The following is an 18,961-nucleotide window of genomic DNA, read 5'->3' as shown; positions in this document are numbered from 1 at the left end:
GGCACAAACCTAGCCTGTATGTATTTTTTGTATGTCATCGAGAGTATTTAAATGATTTTCAATCAGAAAAAAAATTTGCGATTAAAATGCGATTAATCGCGAGTTAACTCAGGCATTGATGCGATTAATCGCGATTAAAAAAATTTAATCGATTGACAGCACTAATATATATATATATATATATATATATATATATATATATATATATATATATATATATATATATATATATATATATATATATAATATATATATATATATACGTGTGTGTGTGTGTGTGTGTGTGTGTGTGTGCTACTGATTAACTGAATAACATAGCTTTTGCTCAAACAACAACTGTTACTTAACCCTACATTTAAGTGTATCGATGGTTTGGTCAAAACAAATCAGTTTTTGGTTCACTGAAGCTACTTATGGTAGATATAGGTGTAGCTGCCATCAGAGTCAACTCATTTAAATATTCTAATACTTAATTAAAAACGAGAGTTAATACATAATAGTTTTGAAATTAAAAGTTCAATCATAAATAAATAAATAACTTTCAGTAAATTTATGCTTATGTTTATGTACATTGGTTAAAAAGCTCATTAAGATGTAAGGAGGAACCTATGTTTTTTGTTCCGCATTTCACGTGTTGCCCATGGGAAGATTGATTGACACAATTCTTTTTTTTTGCACGTTTCTTCAAGAAGTTTCACCAGAAAGCTTTAAGACTGATTTTCTAAGAAAAGCTGTATAAGTTATCTTTATTCCTCTGGAGTTTATGCGGCCAATGAGGTATGACTTTGTTTTACTTATATTTATTTGTGTAAAGCTTTATATTTGTTTTGAGCTAATTTGGGTTCTGTTTCCCTTCTTAGTTCTGACGGCATTTTTTGGGGCTTTGTAAGACGTGTCCACAATAAATGGCTGTTAAAACCAAAAGAACGACGTTGAGCCTTGATTATCTCTAGAGGAGTAACAGTCAGAACTCAGCCTGCTTCGGGTTGGAGAAGTGCAGAGAGGGGAGCGGAGCCTGCAGCCGCTGCAGAGCCGACGAAGGAGCTGCTCCTTAAGGGGTGACGTCACTCTCTAGCATCAAAGGAAAGACTGACCACACGCTGAAATGACCCGAACCAAAGGCAGCAGATGTCCAGGAGTGCAGCGGGCTTAATTTACCACCAAGTAACACGTTTAAAATAAGTTAAATGTGAAGAGGTGAATTAATCTTGCTAACTTTGAAAGGGACTCTATAAGTGCTGCATAAAGTCAAGCTGAAGTTTAAGAAATTTTTTCTGTTTGAAGCACGGTAATTTTTACCAAGCTATTTAGGTCTATTACAAGAGTTTTAACAATTTAAGAGTGAAATAAGGTACTTTAAAGGCAAGTTATAATTTAGTTTCACATGAAAGTTTTTCTGTGTTTTGTAACAAGTGAAGGAAGATTTATTGTTCTGTTTAAGGTGTTATACCACATTTTAGTTCATCCTGATGATAGAAATAATTTAAGTTTAAAAAATAAATAAATAAATAAAAAGGTGGTATTTAAGTAGAGTTAAAGTTACACTAAATTTAAGTTCATTTAAGGAAAAAATTATAAATGAAAGGTTAGTGCTAGAAGCTACATTTTAATATAGAAATATTTTTAAGTTAGATTTAAGAAAACCTTTGTCACATAAACGAAATGGACAGTGAAATGGCCATGCAGGAAGACTGTATGACTGAAGCTGTGAAGGTGCAACAAAAAGGAAACCCTGAAGAGGTGACCACAAGTGAAGCTGCTTCAGCAGAAGCCTTAAGGAAAAGCACAAGACAGAGAAAATTAACTGAAAAAGGCCAAGTGATGCATGAAGAAAAAATGAACAAGCTTTATGCTCGTTTCATGGTCAGTTATGACAAATGGAAAACTGCTGCTAAACAAGCTAAAAGAGCACTTGAAGCACATATAACAACAAGTTTGCACAATCATATTGTTCAAATTCAACATACATCAGGAGAAGTGATGCAAGTCTATGAGGAGCTGCGCAGTTTTGAAACACCTGATAGAGATACTCGTCGTAGAGTGGACACATGTTATGCAGTTTCCAGAAAAATTATTAAGCAAGCCCAAGAAAATATGGCTGCAAAAGAAGATGATAGGGATCTAGAAAAGAGATCATTGGGCCGTACTGAAGCTAGTTCTGTGAGCACTCCAAAAAGTTACCAAAGTTCCAAACAGTCAAGTAGTGTACGTTCAAGCCACTCAAGTAAGCTGTCTGTCAAAAGGCAAGAGGCAGCAGCAGAACTGGCTGCCATGGAAGCCACTCTAAAGATGATGGAAGAAATGGAGTGTGAGAGAAAGAAACTTGAAGAGCTTGAATTAGAAAACAAAGAAAGGCTTGCAAAACAAGAAGCAGAAAATGCTGAAACTCAAAGATTATTAGAGCAAAGAAGAAGAGAGCTTAAGCGTTTAGAAACTGTAAAGCAAATGAATGCTGCTAAAGCAAGACTGAAAGTTTATGATCAGGAATACAGCTGTGATGAAGAAATATCAGATATTTTGCATAATAGGAGCCAATCACAAAGAAGTATAGACAATGTTGTAAACCAGTCTGAACCCAAGCTTCCAACTTCAAACCTCAATCCAAGAGCACAAGCTTTCATCATGCCACAAGACACCTCTATTGCGCAACCTACCAACATTACGACACAGGAAGATGGAACAGCAGTACTAGCTAAGGTTTTAGCAGAGACCATCAGCATTAGCCGGCTACCAGTTCCTGAACCTGCTGTTTTCAATGGTGATCCAATCAAATACAAGGACTGGAAAATTTCCTTTCAAATGTTGATTGAAAGAAAGAACATTCCAGTGGGTGAAAAGATCTACTACCTACGAAAGTATGTTGGTGGTCCTGCAAGAAAGGCAATCGAAGCTTACTTTCTGCTGGGAACAGACACGGCATATCAGTCAGCTTGGAACATTCTAGAGGAAAGATACAGAAGTTCTTTCATAATTGCTAAGGCCTTCAGAGATAAGCTCTCATCATGGCCAAAAATTGGAACAAAGGACTGTACTGAACTGAGAGAGTTCTCTGATTTTCTCCGGGGTTGTGAAGCAGCAATGTCTCAGATAAGGAGTCTCGAGGTTCTAAATGACAGCAGTGAGAACCAGAGAATGCTCAACAAGTTGCTTGATTGGCTTACAGCAAGATGGAATAGGATAGTCATTCAGATTGAAGAGGAGACAGGTTCATTTCCAACATTCAGCAACTTTGTTGACTTTGTCACAAGAGAAGCTAAAATAGCATGTAACCCAGTGACATCGCTACATGCTCTCAAAGCAAATGACTCAGAGAAAGTGAAAACTTTAAAGGCTCAAAGTGTCGGTGCTAAGGCATTTGCAAGCAGCACAGAAGAGAGAACAGAAACAAACAAATGTGTTTTCTGTGAAAAATTAAATCACAACATTCAGAATTGTCGGAAGTTTATGGAGAAAGCCATACCTGAAAGAGTGAAGTTTGTAAAATTAAAAAGACTATGTTTTGGATGTCTCAGTTTTGGACACCAATCCAAAAAATGTGAAAGAAGAGGTATTTGTAACACCTGTAAGGGAAAACACCCAACATGTTTACACGAAGAATGAGACAAAGAGTCCAGAAGAAACAGGGACAGCGATAAAGAACAGAGTGAAGTGAAAGTAACCAAAGAACAAGGTAAAGAAATATCAAATGAAGCAATCTCAAACCGTGTTATCCAAGGTGATAAGAGCAATCTCACATCTACAATGATTCCAGTTTGGTTATCCACAGTAAGCAATCCAGAACAGGAAATGCTAGTATACGCCCTTCTGGATAGTCAAAGCGACACTACATTTGTTCTCAGAGAAAAGGCAGATGCTCTGGACACAGAAAAGAGAGATGTACATTTAAAGCTCTCTACATTGTCATCTAAAGATATGGTTGTTCCAAGTCAAAGGCTCTCGGGGCTACAAATCAGAGGTTTCTACTCTTCAAAGAGAATCCCTCTTCCTATGACATATACTAGAGATTTTATTCCTGCCAATTTAAGCCATATTCCCACACCAAAGACTGCAAGAGCATGGCCTCACCTGGAGCACCTGGCTGAAGAAATTGCCCCTCTTATTGAATGTGATGTTGCTTTGTTAATAGGTTATAACTGTTCGCAAGCATTGGCACCAAGAGAAGTTGTGTCAGGAAACGACAATGAGCCCTTTGCTCAAAGGACAGATCTTGGCTGGACAATAGTCGGAGGTGTTGATCATTGTGTTGACAATGGGGACATTATTGGATGTAGTCACAGGATAATTGTTAAGGAAGTGACACCCATTTCACCAGCTGATCAGCTAACTAAAGAGATGCACTTTATTTGCCGCGCTCAGGTCAAGGAAGTTTTCACGCCATCAAGTGTTATTAAAGTTCTCAAATCTGATTTTAATGAAAAGAAAGTGGAAGATTCTCATCTCTCTCAAGAGGATTTATGTTTCATTTCCATAATGGAAGATGGCGTTAAAGTTAAAGAAGATGGACATTGTGAGCAACCCAGTGGAGAGGCTAAGGTGGGAGAAGTTGGATCAGAAGACCCAGAAGTACGGAAAGTATTTGAGAACCACAAGCTGCCAAGGATAGATTCTTTGGCGGAACGTTTTGTGAAGTTCTCCAGCTGGTCAAGACTAGTCAAAGCTATTGCAAGGCTCATCAGATTTGGGAAATAGTTTAAGAGAAAGCAAAAGAGAACCAATGAACCTACAAGTCTTGAAGAAAGACAAGAAGCTGAACTTGCGATCATAGCCATCGTACAAGGCTCAGTCTTCTCCAAAGAGATCAAGGAGCTTCAGTCCCGAAAGGAGTTAACGAAAGACAAGACAAATAAGCTCCATTGACTCAACCCCTTTCTCGACCACAAAGGTGTCCTCAGAGTGGGAGGTAGGTTAGAGCAAGCTACTCTTCATCCATACGTCAAGCACCCAGCTATTTTACCAAAGACAAGCCACATCACAAGGTTACTGATTGATCACTATCATCAACGTGTGAGACATCAGGGCCGGGGCATGACAATAAATGAGATAAGAGCAAATGGCATTTGGATACTTGGATGTAGTCAAGCAGTATCATCCCATATCTACAACTGTGTCAAATGCAGGAAATCCAGACAAGGAACAGAAAAACAGAAAATGGCAAACCTGCCTAATAAGAGCATGGAAACAACCTCCCCATGCACACATCGTGGGAGCGCTTGTTTTGGCCCGTTTTATGTCAAAGAAAGACTTCAATACCTAGCCACTGAGTGCTGGAACAGATGGAAAAAGAAATATTTGTTGGGTCAACATCAAAGGCAAAAATGGCAGAAAACAAGAAGAAATGCAAAAGTCAATGACATAGTCGTCATCAAAGATGAACCAGCACCAAGAAATGACTGGAAACTTGCTAAGGTCACAGCAGTTTATCCAAGTGAAGATGGATGTGTGCGAAAGGTGCAGCTATTGATCAGTGACTCTTCCTTAGATAACCATGGCAAGAGACAGACTAAACAAGTATACTTGGACAGACCTATTCATAAGAAAGTGACATTGTTGGAGGCAGGGTAGACACTCTTTTAAGTTATTAAGGAAATCACAAGTGATTTGGTGGGAGTGTAGCTGCCATCAGAGTCAACTTATTTAAATATTCTAATACTTAATTAAAAACGAGAGTTAATACATAATAGTTTTGAAATTAAAAGTTCAATCATAAATAAATAAATAACTTTCAGTAAATGTATGTTTATGTACATTGGTTAAAAAGCTCATTAAGATGTAAGGAGGAACCTATGTTTTTTGTTCCGCATTTCACGTGTTGCCCATGGGAAGATTCACAATTCTTTTTTTTGCACGTTTCTTCAAGAAGTTTCACCAGAAAGCTTTAAGACTGATTTTCTAAGAAAAGCTTTATAAGTTATCTTTATTCCTCTGGAGTTTATGCGGCCAATGAGGTATGACTTTGTTTTACTTATATTTATTTGTGTAAAGCTTTATATTTGTTTTGAGCTAATTTGGGTTCTGTTTCCCTTCTTAGTTCTGACGGCATTTTTTGGGGCTTTGTAAGACGTGTCCACAATAAATGGCTGTTAAAACCAAAAGAACGACGTTGAGCCTTGATTATCTCTAGAGGAGTAACAATAGGCCTAACATTTCATTCAGTTAAGAGCATCAATACTTTGCAATAGTATTAGTCAAGAAATATTTTTTCTTATATGGACTAATTGTGTTGAATAAAGGGATAACATAACAGCAGTAAAATACCCCTAAAAATAGCACTTTTTAAAATGTGACTCATGTAAATGTAACTAGTTACTACCCACCTCTGCTAATGATAAGCAATTAATTCTGCCATTAACTTTATGGAAAGCTTAATTAACACTTTACATTTGATACAAAGACTAATTACAGCCTAATTGGAAAACAAAAAGCATCTTAACGTTCTTGCTTTGCTACAAACAGTCCTGAGTTTTATGGTGAAATAGTGAAAATTATTCTCACCTGAACAGAACAGGAGCACCCCCATACACACACATCAGCCTTCTGCTCCGCCCACAGGACAGGCCTGCTGCAGACTGCTTCTTCTTTTAGGCTTGGTTTTCTTTAATGTGTACAAACTATTCTACCTTTTAGATATTTTATTGCTGTTTATAGTTTTTTTTGGTCTTATTTTTTAGCTGTATGCTTTCATATCATTGTATTTGCTTCTGACACACTTCCACTCTTAGATGGTAAAGGAGCTTTCTATTTTGTTCATTTCTTTTTTGGATGTTCGTTCTTTTCCGTTGTTCTTTGGGCAGTAAGCTCTGTGGACAATATAGATCTCTTGAAGTATTGAGAGAATCAGAAGAAACCTCTGACAGAAATCTTCTGCTGTTGAATGGAAGTATCATGAAAACAATGACAAGGCTTTTTTGTATATATTATAGGTTTCTTTTAAGACATCCTTCATTTCATAATCGGCAGAAGAGGTTTGAGAGCATTTCCCAGCAGATAGTACATTCACCAATTTAAGGCAAACACTTGATCAAGAACTATGGTCTTCTCTTGAGATGATCTGATTGTCATTGTTGTGCCTGAATGCGTTCATTAAACGAAAGTTCATGAACTCGTTCATATTTTGGGCGAACGTGAACTGAACGTACTGTATTACTGCCTGATGAACGTTATTGTGAACTCGTTCTTTCTGGTGTCTGTGAACGGCACGCTCTTTCAGTTCAACTCCGTTCAATAGGTTGCCAAATTTCTATAGAGCCCTCCAGGCGAAACCCCGGCTAAATCACACCGTAAACAGGCCATAATATGTAGCGGGGAAAAACACCCAATCTGGCAACACCAGCTACCAATGTCGTAGCCTACAGCCGCGTGCGTCATCAAAACAAAATGCAGCGTGGAAGCCACAGCAGCATGGAGGCGACCGTGGATGCGAAAAAGCAGCAGTATGATCACTTAAAACAGGTTTATGACCAGGTGGTCGGTGAGGATGATGGCAACAATCTTACATTTCTCTGCAAACTTTGCCCGCCGGCTTTCAGTAAAAAAATCCGCACTTCAGTAACCTTAAATTCCTACCTCAGCCTGGTCCCTCAGCTTGTGTTAGTAAAATGTTCTTGAGGGTTTTACTATTCATGTAACTTGTTTGTTAAACCTGCCTGGTATAATTTTCCAGGATTCCTTTTTAGTATGTACTGAAATGGAATTTCAAATTGAAAAAAATATTAAAATTAAAAAACATTTGCACCTTAAAGACTACTTTCCTTTTTTTCTTTTAATAATTCCTCATAAAAAAGACCATTAAAGCAGCACATTTTTCCTGATGTTTTTGAGAATATACTGTAGGGGTGAAAGCTGCAGCTGCTACTAGTGTGAAGTGAATGGACAGCAACAAAGCGTTAAAGCAACAATGGGGAAATGCTGTCCCCTCAATGCTAATGTAAACCCTGGTTGGATAAGGATTCAAAACTGGATATGAAAATGAAATCTGACGCACAGTTTCAGTGTTACAACTGATAAAATAATTGCTGTCTGTGGTTCTACAGTAGGCTATGGTGTAATTGAGCAATATATGAAAAAAAAAAGAACTGAACTAGTTCATTTTTTGGAACTGTGAACTTAGTTCAAAATTTTGAATTATGAACTATGAACTGAACTAGTTCATTTTAAAATGTGTGAACTGAACTTTGAACTAGTTCACGTAGAAAGACAACTTTCCCAACACTGCTGATTGTTGCATCTCCAGTCCAGCATGTTGTCAAGATGAAATCTGAAATATTTATATTCTTCACCACCTTGACTTTCTATACCATGGTATATATATATCCCATGCACCTTTTCCTCCTTTTGGCACCTTCTTTTTGACTATTGAGCTGATGTGACAAGTACATTTCTTCACTGTGAGATCAATAAAGTCTATCGTCAAATAACAGGAGAATCTTTTGACACTCAATTCTTCATTTTTCAAAAACTTTCAAATCGATTGTTTAGGCCTCTATCTGTGTCTCATGCAATATCTAATGAATTCAATTTGGCAAAAATAACATGAAATTGACTAGAGAAATTAAAACAACATAATCATCACAATGCTGCCTGCTTTGTCCAGGTAAAAGAGGGTTTGTTGAAAGCAGGCCAATAAGCATGTTGAACTCCCTGCCCATGGTATTACAGCCAATAATATGTAATGTAACATTTATTTATTTATTGTCTTATAATGGAATATTATAGCAATGTTCTTATATGTCAATGAAGTGTGGCATATAGTTCAGACTATGTAGCAGCCAGTGTCTATACCCTAATCATTTCCTTTGGAACAATAAAGTTAATCTTATCTCATCTTATCTTAATGACTGAATTGGTGTGTATCTCGCTGTTGATGTTGCCTTACATAAATATATGCCTGATATATGTTAACATATATCAGGCATCTTCACAGCAGAAATAAATGATGTGTTGTCCTTAAGACATACATTGTTTTCCTATTTCATATTATCTTGCATTTATTTTAAAAATGAATATGTGACTCTTTATATGCTTTTTTTCCTTTGTTTTTTTATCAGCATAATCATATGGGAAGTGTTGGCCTAGTGATCTGAGAAGGTTGCAAGTACTCGTTTGATCCCCACAGCCTCGACTCTGGGTTCCTGAGCGAAAACCTAAAGCCCACACTGCTCCCCAGGAGCCTCACAATGGCAGCCCACTGCTCCCCAAGGGGATGGGTCAAATGAAGGGAATGAATTTCCCAATCATGGGACAATAAAGGGAAACATTTTCATATCAGGAGTTTGACCATGTATATGTTTAGGACAGGTGAGGCTATACTCCATACCTTTACCATCATTACTACATCGTCTTAACACTGGATGTGTCAGAAAAGTATGTCTGTCCTTTTTTAAACAATTCAGCTTCTTGAATCAATTTGCAAATATGTGCATTTTTTCCCAAAAATGTATTATATTATATTCTTTCATCAAAAAGGAAATCATATTTTCACAATACTAACTATTTACAGCCAAGAACAGACATGAGAACAATGTCACAAATAATTACATCAATTCATGAAATTTTATGACAAAAGTGCATTTGTAACAGGCTTCTTCTGCTTGGATATTCACAGTGTAATAAATAAGTTTCAAGTAAATGTGCAAAACTACAAAGATGCAGTACAACATTCAGTGCAATGAAAAAAAAAGACATCTTAATTCTCCCCAATTTGTACACAGCTATAATTCATGGACAGTAGTTAAATAATTAAATTAAGTCTTTCTACAAATAATCACTTCGCCCCTGATGTAAATATTACGAACAAAAATCTTATAACAGACAGTCTGTTTTGTCGTCACCTATTCAAGGCAGATCGAGCATTGCATAAACCCACAAACTTCAGTTTAGATGCATTTAAATGCATTAAAGCATAAAGTACATTATTTGCATTTTATTTCAAAACATTTGAAAAAAGGAGATGTCCTTGTTTTCCCTATTAAGTTTGCACTGTAAAAATAAATACAATAAATTAATTTATATCTGTTGAATTATGTCTTTAGATCTACACATTAAGAGAGTAGCTTTGGCTACGTTTTCTGCATAACCTGTGGAACCAAGCCCAGTAGAGACATATCATAACCAGCCAGTAACATAAGTAAGCCACTGATCCAAAAACAAGAAACTTAGTCTCCATTATCTTGGCAGGCATTGACCAGTCTTGTTGACTTTCCCTGTAAATCGTGTATCCAAAACCACTTAACAGGACAGCGGCCCACACTGACAGTGGAAGCAGAGGGACGTAGTTACCAACAATCTTCCGTCTTCCTGATGTCCCCCAGCTTCTTTTGTTAATTGTGAGAATGGCAAAGTACTTTGCAGGCAGCAAACTGGTCATGTACAAGGATGAGTAGAGCGACATGAAGACCATCACAGCATTTCTGCGAAGAAGGCAGGCGTATGCTGCTTTCACCAGCCCAATGAGCTGAATACAACAGAGAACCCAAAGGATGTCCCACAGTGAGCCAGTCCAGAACAATTGGATGATGGTGGCCGTGACAAAGAAAGGGAAAATGCCTGAGACAATGGACTCATAGGTCATCCAGAGGTTATGCTTGTGCCACCACATGGCGTTGTAGAGCCACTCACGGAAGTAGGATTTGGTCCATCTAGTTTGCTGGTTGAGCCAGCGAAGAAACTGTGCAGGTGTTTCTGTGTAGCACTTTGAGCGTGCCGTGTACCTAAGACACAAGAAATAAAAAACCCTTACAGTTAACTATATATATTTATATATTTTTAGCTCTAGTTTTTTGGATACTGCAAAAAATGACGTACTTTGTGGCATAGCCCATGCTCAGAATACGGTTGGTGAGATGCCTGTCGTCACCAAATGTGCAATGACTTCCCAGGAACTTCTGATTGTACCAGGATTCAAGAAACTGCTGGAGAAGGTCATTCCTGTACAAACCTACATAAAAAAAGACAAGAACAGTTTGCCAGGTTTCTGCAGGTTTCTACAGAGGTGAATTAGTACTTAAAATGATATTTCTTTATTGTTAATGGCAATGGATTTCCTTACCCAGAGGACCACTAATACAGGAGACACAGTTGAAAAAGGACTGGCAGGCCCGTTCAATGTTGAAAGCCATCCAGTACCTGAGGCTGCTCATAAAGCTTATATAAGAGTCTTTCAAGTTAAGGATCATCACGTCTCCTCCAACAGCACCATAACGTGGGTTGCTCTCCAACACCTTGCACAGCTCTACAGTGGCCAACGGGTCAAGCTTGGTATCAGAATCACACACCTGAAGAGCCAGAAGAGTTTAAAAAATGGTTTACATTTAAAAATTGAACCTACCTTACATTTCTCAAGATCTTAAGGAATACATTTTGGGATCTGAGAAAAGTTCATACCTGGATGTAGTCAACTGATGATCCAAGTGCCTTAAATGCGGTGTACATCACCTCTCGCTTGCCACCCCACTTCTGCATGATGCACACACACCTTTTGGTCTGGATCAGGTGCTCCACTTCCTTTCTCTGAGGATCCTCACCGATTACATAGTTAGCACCATTTCCTGACCCACTTTCTTCATCCTGCTCAGCTTTTGTGGGATCCCATGAATGATAGTTGTTCTTCCAAACAAAAAAACCTGGATCCTGGTCTGAGAAAACCTCCCTGAACATGTCCATCATGTACCGGTCATCGTCTGAGTTGCCATCTATCACCATGATGATACGCATCAACTCCGGGGGATACTTCAAGGCCCTGACAGAGTTGAGGCACTCTCTGAGGTAGCTGGGATCTTCCTGGTAAGCAGAGATAGTAAATCCAATCTCTTTAGTGAAGCTGCATGGTTTTGTGCGACTTTTCATCCGCCGATGCTCAACAAAGGCGAACAGACTTTGGACCAGAACATGAAGAGAGAGCAGGACTCCATAAAAACCAAAAGAAATGATCCCATACTTGGATGTAGCCAGCTGGAAGCCTGCCACATAGGCCCATGCCATGACTCCCAGAACCGCCAAAGCAAAAAGGAAGGTAAAAATGGCCCGTAGGATTGTGCCGAGCTTCTTTAATACAGTTTTCAGCTTCATTTTGTTCTGCAATGCAAAACATACAGCAGGTTGGTTAATCTATCAGAGAGTCTTTAAAAATCTCAACTGCATTTTTTTTTTTTTTTCAAATTAGGAAGCCTGAAAATGGGTTTCTGATATAGTATGATCAACTGACAGCATTAAAACAGTTTGCAGAGCTTTTATCTGAGTTTTGCTCACACTTAGGGCTTATAAATATTTGAGACAAAGACAAGTGGTGATCTGCTGAAATTACCATTTAAGCACTCAAACAGAATCATTTAAAATACCAACTGATGGCAGTAGCATTTCACCACCCAGAGACAATAGTTTAAATATTTACCCCCTAAATGAGTGTAAAATGCTTTTTCCATATTTGTATAAAACTAGCATAGGCTATGAGCTGAGAAAATCTGATAGAACAATATAAAACCATCAATCACAACCACCCATTATAACAATTTTTTTTTTTACTGTTTTTATATTTTAATCACATTAGCTCCAATTTTGGTACTGGAAGTTAATAATAAAATATGAAAACTTATTAAATATTAAAAGTGTTTGGTTAAGATTTATACCCCTTATTCTAATCATGAAAGGAAAGTGTATATATATAAAAATAAAGACTCAGCAACTTAGGCTTCTAGTAAATATGTTATTATCCCACATGGTAGTTTTTTGTTTTTCTTACCTTCTGTGAGATTCCTTGGGCTTTGAGGTTCGCACAACCGTTCTTCTTCTTAGTCAGGTTGCCTTTGGTCTGAAGTTGACAGGTTTTAAAGGCTCTATGTTCTGGATGGGAGGGGTTTTTATTTTGTCTCCCATTCAATTAAATCTGCACCACTTAGTCAGCCTTGCGTCAAGAGGGGCTGGTTCAAGGAGTGATAAGGTAAGTTTGTTTTTTGTTTACTGTCCATAGAGACTGTTTATAACTGAAAAAAATCGATCTCTCTAACTATCTATCAATCTAAGTATATATATATATATATATACCACTGTATGCACTGTATATACCCCATGCACCTTTTCCTTCTTTTGGCTCCTTCTTTATGACTATTGAGCTGATGTCACAAGTACATTTCTTAACTGTGAGATCAATAAAGTTTGCTTTTAAATTACAGGAGGCTCTCTTGTTGAAAAGGGTTTGTTGAAAGCAGGCCAATAAGCATGTTGAACTCCCTGCCCATAGTAATACTGCCAATAATGTCTGAATCGGTATGTATCTCGCTGTTTATGTTGCCTTCCAAATTTAAATTATAGGACTGGAAATGTAATTGTGTTAACATCTATCAGGCATCTTTACGGCAGAAATCAATGATGTGTTGTCCTTAAGGCATACATTGTTTTCCTATTTTATATAATCTTGCATTTATTTTTAAAAGGAATATGTGACTCTTCATATGCTATCTTATTTTTTCCTTTGTTTTTTTTTATTAGCATAATCATATGTGAAGTGTTGGATTAGTGGTTAGAGCAGTGCGCTTGTGATCTGACAAGGTTGCAAGTACCCGGCTTGATCCCCCACTGCCTACGCTCTCAGTTCTTGAGCAAAACCTTAACTCCACACTGCTCCCCAGGCGCCCCCCAATGGTGGCGTACTGCTCCCCAAGGGGATGGGTCAAATGAAGAGAGTGAATTTCCCAATCGTGGGACAATAAAGGGATACATTTATATATCGGGAGTTTGACCATGTATATGTTTAGAACAGGTGAGGCTATACACCATACCTTTACCATCATTACTACATCATCTTAACACTGGAAATTTGCCAGAAAAGTATGTCTGTCCTTTTTTTTAATCAATTCAGTCTATTGAATCAATTTGCAAATATGTGCTTTTTTCACAAAAGTTTATTATATTATATTCTTTCATCAAAAAAGAAATCATAGTTTCACAATACAAAATATTTACAGCCAAGAACAGCCATGAGAACAATGTCACAAATAATTACATCAATTCATGAAATTCTATGACAAAAGTGCATTTGTAACAGGCTTCTTCTGCTTGGATATTCACAGTGTAATAAATAAGTTTCAAGTAAATGTGCAAAAATACAAAGATGCAGTACAACATTCAGTGCAATGAAAAAAAAGACGTCTTAATTCTTCCCAATTTGTACACAGCTATAATTCATGGACAGTAGTTAAATAATTAAATTAAGTCTTTCTACAAATAATCACTTCTCCCCTGATTTAAATATTACGAACAAAAATCTTATAACAGACAGTCTGTTTTGTCGTCACCTATTCAAGACAGATTGAGTATTGCATAAACCCACAAACTTCAGTTTAGATGCATTTAAATGCATTAAAGCATCTCAGTATAAGTACATTATTTGTATTTTATTCCAAACATTTGAAAAAAAGGAGATGTCCTTGTTTTCCCTATTAAGTTTGCACTGTAAAAATAAATACAATAAATTAATTTATATCTGTTGAATTATGTCTTTAGATCTACACATTAAGAGAGTAGCTTTGGCTACGTTTCCTGCATAACCTGTGGAACCAAGCCCAGTAGAGACATATCATAAACAGCCAGTAACATAAGTAAGCCACTGATCCAAAAACAAGAAACTTAGTCTCCGTTATCTTGGCAGGCATTGACCAGTCTTGTTGACTTTCCCTGTAAATCGTGTATCCAAAACCACTTAACAGGACAGCGGCCCACACTGACAGTGGAAGCAGAGGGACGTAGTTACCAACAATCTTCCGTCTTCCTGATGTCCCCCAGCTTCTTTTGTTAATTGTGAGAATGGCAAAGTACTTTGCAGGCAGCAAACTGGTCATGTACAAGGATGAGTAGAGCGACATGAAGACCATCACAGCATTTCTGCGAAGAAGGCAGGCGTATGCTGCTTTCACCAGCCCAATGAGCTGAATACAACAGAGAACCCAAAGGATGTCCCACAGTGAGCCAGTCCAGAACAATTGGATGATGGTGGCCGTGACAAAGAAAGGGAAAATGCCTGAGACAATGGACTCATAGGTCATCCAGAGGTTATGCTTGTGCCACCACATGGCGTTGTAGAGCCACTCACGGAAGTAGGATTTGGTCCATCTAGTTTGCTGGTTGAGCCAGCGAAGAAACTGTGCAGGTGTTTCTGTGTAGCACTTTGAGCGTGCCGTGTACCTAAGACACAAGAAATAAAAAACCCTTACAGTTAACTATATATATTTTAACATTTGAGCTCTTTTTGTTTAGATAGTGCAAAAAATGACGTACTTTGTGGCATAGCCCATGCTCAGAATACGGTTGGTGAGATGCCTGTCGTCACCAAATGTGCAATGACTTCCCAGGAACTTCTGATTGTACCAGGATTCAAGAAACTGCTGGAGAAGGTCATTCCTGTACAAACCTACATAAAAAGACAAGAACAGTTTGTCAGGTTTCTACAGAGGTGAATTAGTACTTAAAATGATATTTCTTTATTGTTAATGGCAATGGATTTCCTTACCCAGAGGACCACTAATACAGGAGACACAGTTGAAAAAGGACTGGCAGGCCCGTTCAATGTTGAAAGCCATCCAGTACCTGAGGCTGCTCATAAAGCTTATATAAGAGTCTTTCAAGTTAAGGATCATCACGTCTCCTCCAACAGCACCATAACGTGGGTTGCTCTCCAACACCTTGCACAGCTCTACAGTGGCCAACGGGTCAAGCTTGGTATCAGAATCACACACCTGAAGAGCCAGAAGAGTTTAAGAAAAATGGTTAACATTTAAAAATTGAAACTACCTTACCTTTCTCAAGATCTTAAGAAATACATTTTGGGATCTGAGAAAAGTTCATACCTGGATGTAGTCAACTGATGATCCAAGTGCCTTAAATGCGGTGTACATCACCTCTCGCTTGCCACCCCACTTTTGCATGATGCACACACACCTTTTGGTCTGGATCAGGTGCTCCACTTCCTTTCTCTGAGGATCCTCACCGATTACATAGTTAGCACCATTTCCTGACCCACTTTCTTCATCCTGCTCAGCTTTTGTGGGATCCCATGAATGATAGTTGTTCTTCCAAACAAAAAAACCTGGATCCTGGTCTGAGAAAACCTCCCTGAACATGTCCATCATGTACCGGTCATCGTCCGAGTTGCCATCTATCACCATAATGATACGCATCAACTCCGGGGGATACTTCAAGGCCCTGACAGAGTTGAGGCACTCTCTGAGGTAATTGGGATCTTCCTGGTAAGCAGAGATAGTAAATCCAATCTCTTTAGTGAAGCTGTATGGTTTTGTGCGACTTTTCATCCGCCGATGCTCAACAAAGGCGAACAGACTTTGGACCAGAACATGAAGAGAGAGCAGGACTCCATAAAAACCAAAAGAAATGATCCCATACTTGGATGTAGCCAGCTGGAAGCCTGCCACATAGGCCCATACCATGACTCCCAGAACCGCCAAAGCAAAAAGGAAGGTAAAAATGGCTCGTAGGATTGTGCCGAGCTTCTTTAATAAATTTTTCAGCTTCATTTTCTTCTGCAATACAAAACATACAGCATGTTTGTTATTCTATCAAAAAGTCTTTAAAAATCTCAACTGCATTTGTTTTTCAAATTAGGAAGCCTGAAAATGGGTTTCTGATATAGTATGATCAACTGACAGCATTAAAACAGTTTGCAGAGCTTTTATCTGAGTTTTGCTCTCACTTAGGGCTTATAAATATTTGAGACAAAGACAAGTGGTGATCTGCTGAAATTACCATTTAAGCACTCAAACAGAATCATTTAAAATACCAACTGATGGCAGTAGCATTTCACAACCCAGAGACAATAGTTTAAATATTTACCCCCCAAATGAGTGTAAAACGGTTTTACCATACATTGTATAAAACTAGCATAGGCTATGAGCTGAGAAAATCTGATAGAACAATATAAAACCATCAATCACAACCACCCATTATAACAATTGTTTTTTTTTTTTTACTGTTTTTATGTTTTAAATCACATTAGCTCCAATTTTGGTACTTAAAGTTAATAATAAAATATGAAAACTTTGAAAATCTAATTGAATAATATAAAACCATCAATCACCACCACCCATTATAAAAAATATTTTTTGCTGTTTTTATATTTTTATCACATTAGCTCTGATTTTGGTAATGGAAGTTAATAATAAAATATGAAAACTTATTAAATATAAAAAATGTTTGGTAAAAAAAAAAGGTTTGCTTAGATTATTTGCACCCCTTACTCCAGTCATGAAAGGAAAGTTGTGTTCTTCAATATTTTGGTTATAAATATATAATAAATAAATATCTATAAAACATATATAATATAAATACATATAAAATGTATCATATATATATATATCTATATATAGATATAGATATATATATTACCTCAAGAAAACAGCTAAAAAAGCATATATATAAATCTAAATATAAAGAAGGACTCAACTACTTAGGCGTCTTGTAAATATATTATTATCCCACGTGGTATTTTTTTTCTTTTGCTTACCTTCTTTGAGATTCCTTTGACTTTGAGGTTCGCACAACCGTTGTTCTTCTTAGTTAGGTTGCCTTTGGTCTGAAGTTGGCAGGTTTGAAAGGCTTCTATCTTCTGGATGGGAGGGGTTTTTATTTTGTCTCCCATTCAGTTAAATCAGCCCCTCTTAGTCAGCCTTGCGTCAAGAGGGGCTGGTTCAAGGAGTGATAAGCTAAGTTTGTTTTTTTACTATCCATGGTGACCGTTTATAACTTGAAAATAATCTATCTATCTATCTATCCATCTATCTATCTAGCTATCATCTATCTATCTATCTGTCTATATATATATTTTTTTTTCTTTTATGTATATATATATATATATATATATTTAACTTTCTGAAGGATAATGTGAACTTGCAAGCTAATTCAATAATAAGGGATTCAGCTGTGTGTTCAGAGCGTTTTCATCGCTGTGATTTCTCTCTCTCTCCCTCTCTCTCTTTCTCTCTCTCGTTCGCTGACAACTTACATAATAGATGTTTAATTGGATGAGAAACTACAGTTTTTTCTAAAAAGAGATGCGACCGAAAAAGCAGGTAGACATACGGACCTTTCAGCAAAAATCAGCAACAGATTTTATGTAGATGGAAGGCAAGTTAGTTCTACAAATGTCCCAAGTTTGACAAAACATGATTCGTTCTTCTTTACTAATTAAAAAAAAAAGCAATGTAAAACTGACTCATGTCATTTTTATATTGAAAAGAAACATTTAAGAAAGCAGAGGTTCTTGATATCCCAAGTTACTGATTTTTTTAAGTCACGCAGAGGTGACTGTAAATTAGTTTCTCTGGAATTAAAGATGAAACAGATTTGTTGGGATATGCAACATGCGGGAAAATCTCTCAGAAATATTTTGCACAAAAAAAAAATAAATAAATTTCTTTATTTGAAATGCAACTTAACTGGATTTTGTAATCCAGCAAGACTCAGGTATGTCTTTGCCAGCATTCCTGCTGATATGCTTTGCTAGAAGATGATGTCAAGTAATAACTTTGTGGTGTCCTTGACCATGAACATGTCTCCACAAGGGTGTTCCATGGCGAAATGCTTCCCCCTGGTGATTCTTGTTCAAAACTGCAGAAGAAAAAAAATATGTGTATATATATATATATATTTTATGTATATATATATATATATATATATATATATATATATATATATATATATATATATATATATATATATATATATATATATATATATATATATATATATATATATATATATATACAGGTGCTGGTCATAAAATTAGAATATCATGAAAAAGTTGATTGATTTCAGTAATTCCATTTAAAAAGTGAAACTTGTATATTATATTCATACATTACATACAAACTCATATATTTCAGATGTTTATTTTGTTTAATTTTGATGATTACAAATGACAACAAATGAAAATCTCAAATTCATCATATCAGAAAATTAGAAT

General features: G+C 36.9%; 2 protein-coding genes across 2 annotated transcripts; both read right to left on the bottom strand.

Annotated features, from left to right (window-relative positions):
- Nucleotides 1–9,909: 9,909 nt before the first annotated feature.
- LOC119783795 (hyaluronan synthase 1-like) lies at nucleotides 9,910–12,063 on the bottom strand. Its single transcript, XM_038285478.1, has 4 exons — nucleotides 11,380–12,063; nucleotides 11,045–11,270; nucleotides 10,801–10,933; nucleotides 9,910–10,706 (listed from the first exon to the last, which is right to left on the bottom strand). The coding sequence occupies exons 1-4, from the start codon at nucleotides 12,061–12,063 to the stop codon at nucleotides 10,031–10,033; spliced, it is 1,719 nt and encodes a 572-aa protein (XP_038141406.1). The 3' UTR covers nucleotides 9,910–10,030.
- Nucleotides 12,064–13,939: 1,876 nt separating this feature from the next.
- LOC119783796 (hyaluronan synthase 1-like) lies at nucleotides 13,940–17,603 on the bottom strand. The gene is made up of 5 exons (XM_038285479.1): nucleotides 17,504–17,603; nucleotides 15,834–16,523; nucleotides 15,497–15,722; nucleotides 15,265–15,397; nucleotides 13,940–15,171 (listed from the first exon to the last, which is right to left on the bottom strand). Exons 2-5 carry the CDS (start codon nucleotides 16,515–16,517, stop codon nucleotides 14,496–14,498), a joined length of 1,719 nt encoding a protein of 572 aa, XP_038141407.1. The 5' UTR covers nucleotides 16,518–16,523; nucleotides 17,504–17,603; the 3' UTR covers nucleotides 13,940–14,495.
- Between the last annotated feature and the right edge of the window lie 1,358 nt (nucleotides 17,604–18,961).

This window comes from Cyprinodon tularosa, unplaced genomic scaffold, assembly GCF_016077235.1.
Source record: "Cyprinodon tularosa strain WSP-4 unplaced genomic scaffold, ASM1607723v1 ctg210, whole genome shotgun sequence".
Classification (NCBI taxonomy): Eukaryota; Metazoa; Chordata; class Actinopteri; order Cyprinodontiformes; family Cyprinodontidae; genus Cyprinodon; species Cyprinodon tularosa.
The sequence above is the reverse complement of the archived record's forward strand: the minus strand, read 5'-3'. Positions and strand labels throughout refer to the sequence as shown.

Bases quoted from the DNA above. Each gene is read 5' to 3' on its own strand.
- LOC119783795 (XM_038285478.1), bottom strand. From the start codon at position 12,063: ATGAAGCTGAAAACTGTATTAAAGAAGCTCGGCACAATCCTACGGGCC. The intron at 11,271-11,379 runs GTATGAACTTTT...CTGGCTCTTCAG, and splicing joins CATCAGTTGACTACATCCAG to GTGTGTGATTCTGATACCAA. The intron at 10,707-10,800 runs GTACGTCATTTT...CTTGTGTCTTAG, and splicing joins AGCATGGGCTATGCCACAAA to GTACACGGCACGCTCAAAGT.
- LOC119783796 (XM_038285479.1), bottom strand. From the start codon at position 16,517: ATGAAGCTGAAAAATTTATTAAAGAAGCTCGGCACAATCCTACGAGCC. The intron at 15,723-15,833 runs GTATGAACTTTT...CTGGCTCTTCAG, and splicing joins CATCAGTTGACTACATCCAG to GTGTGTGATTCTGATACCAA. The intron at 15,398-15,496 runs GTAAGGAAATCC...CTTTTTATGTAG, and splicing joins CTGTATTAGTGGTCCTCTGG to GTTTGTACAGGAATGACCTT.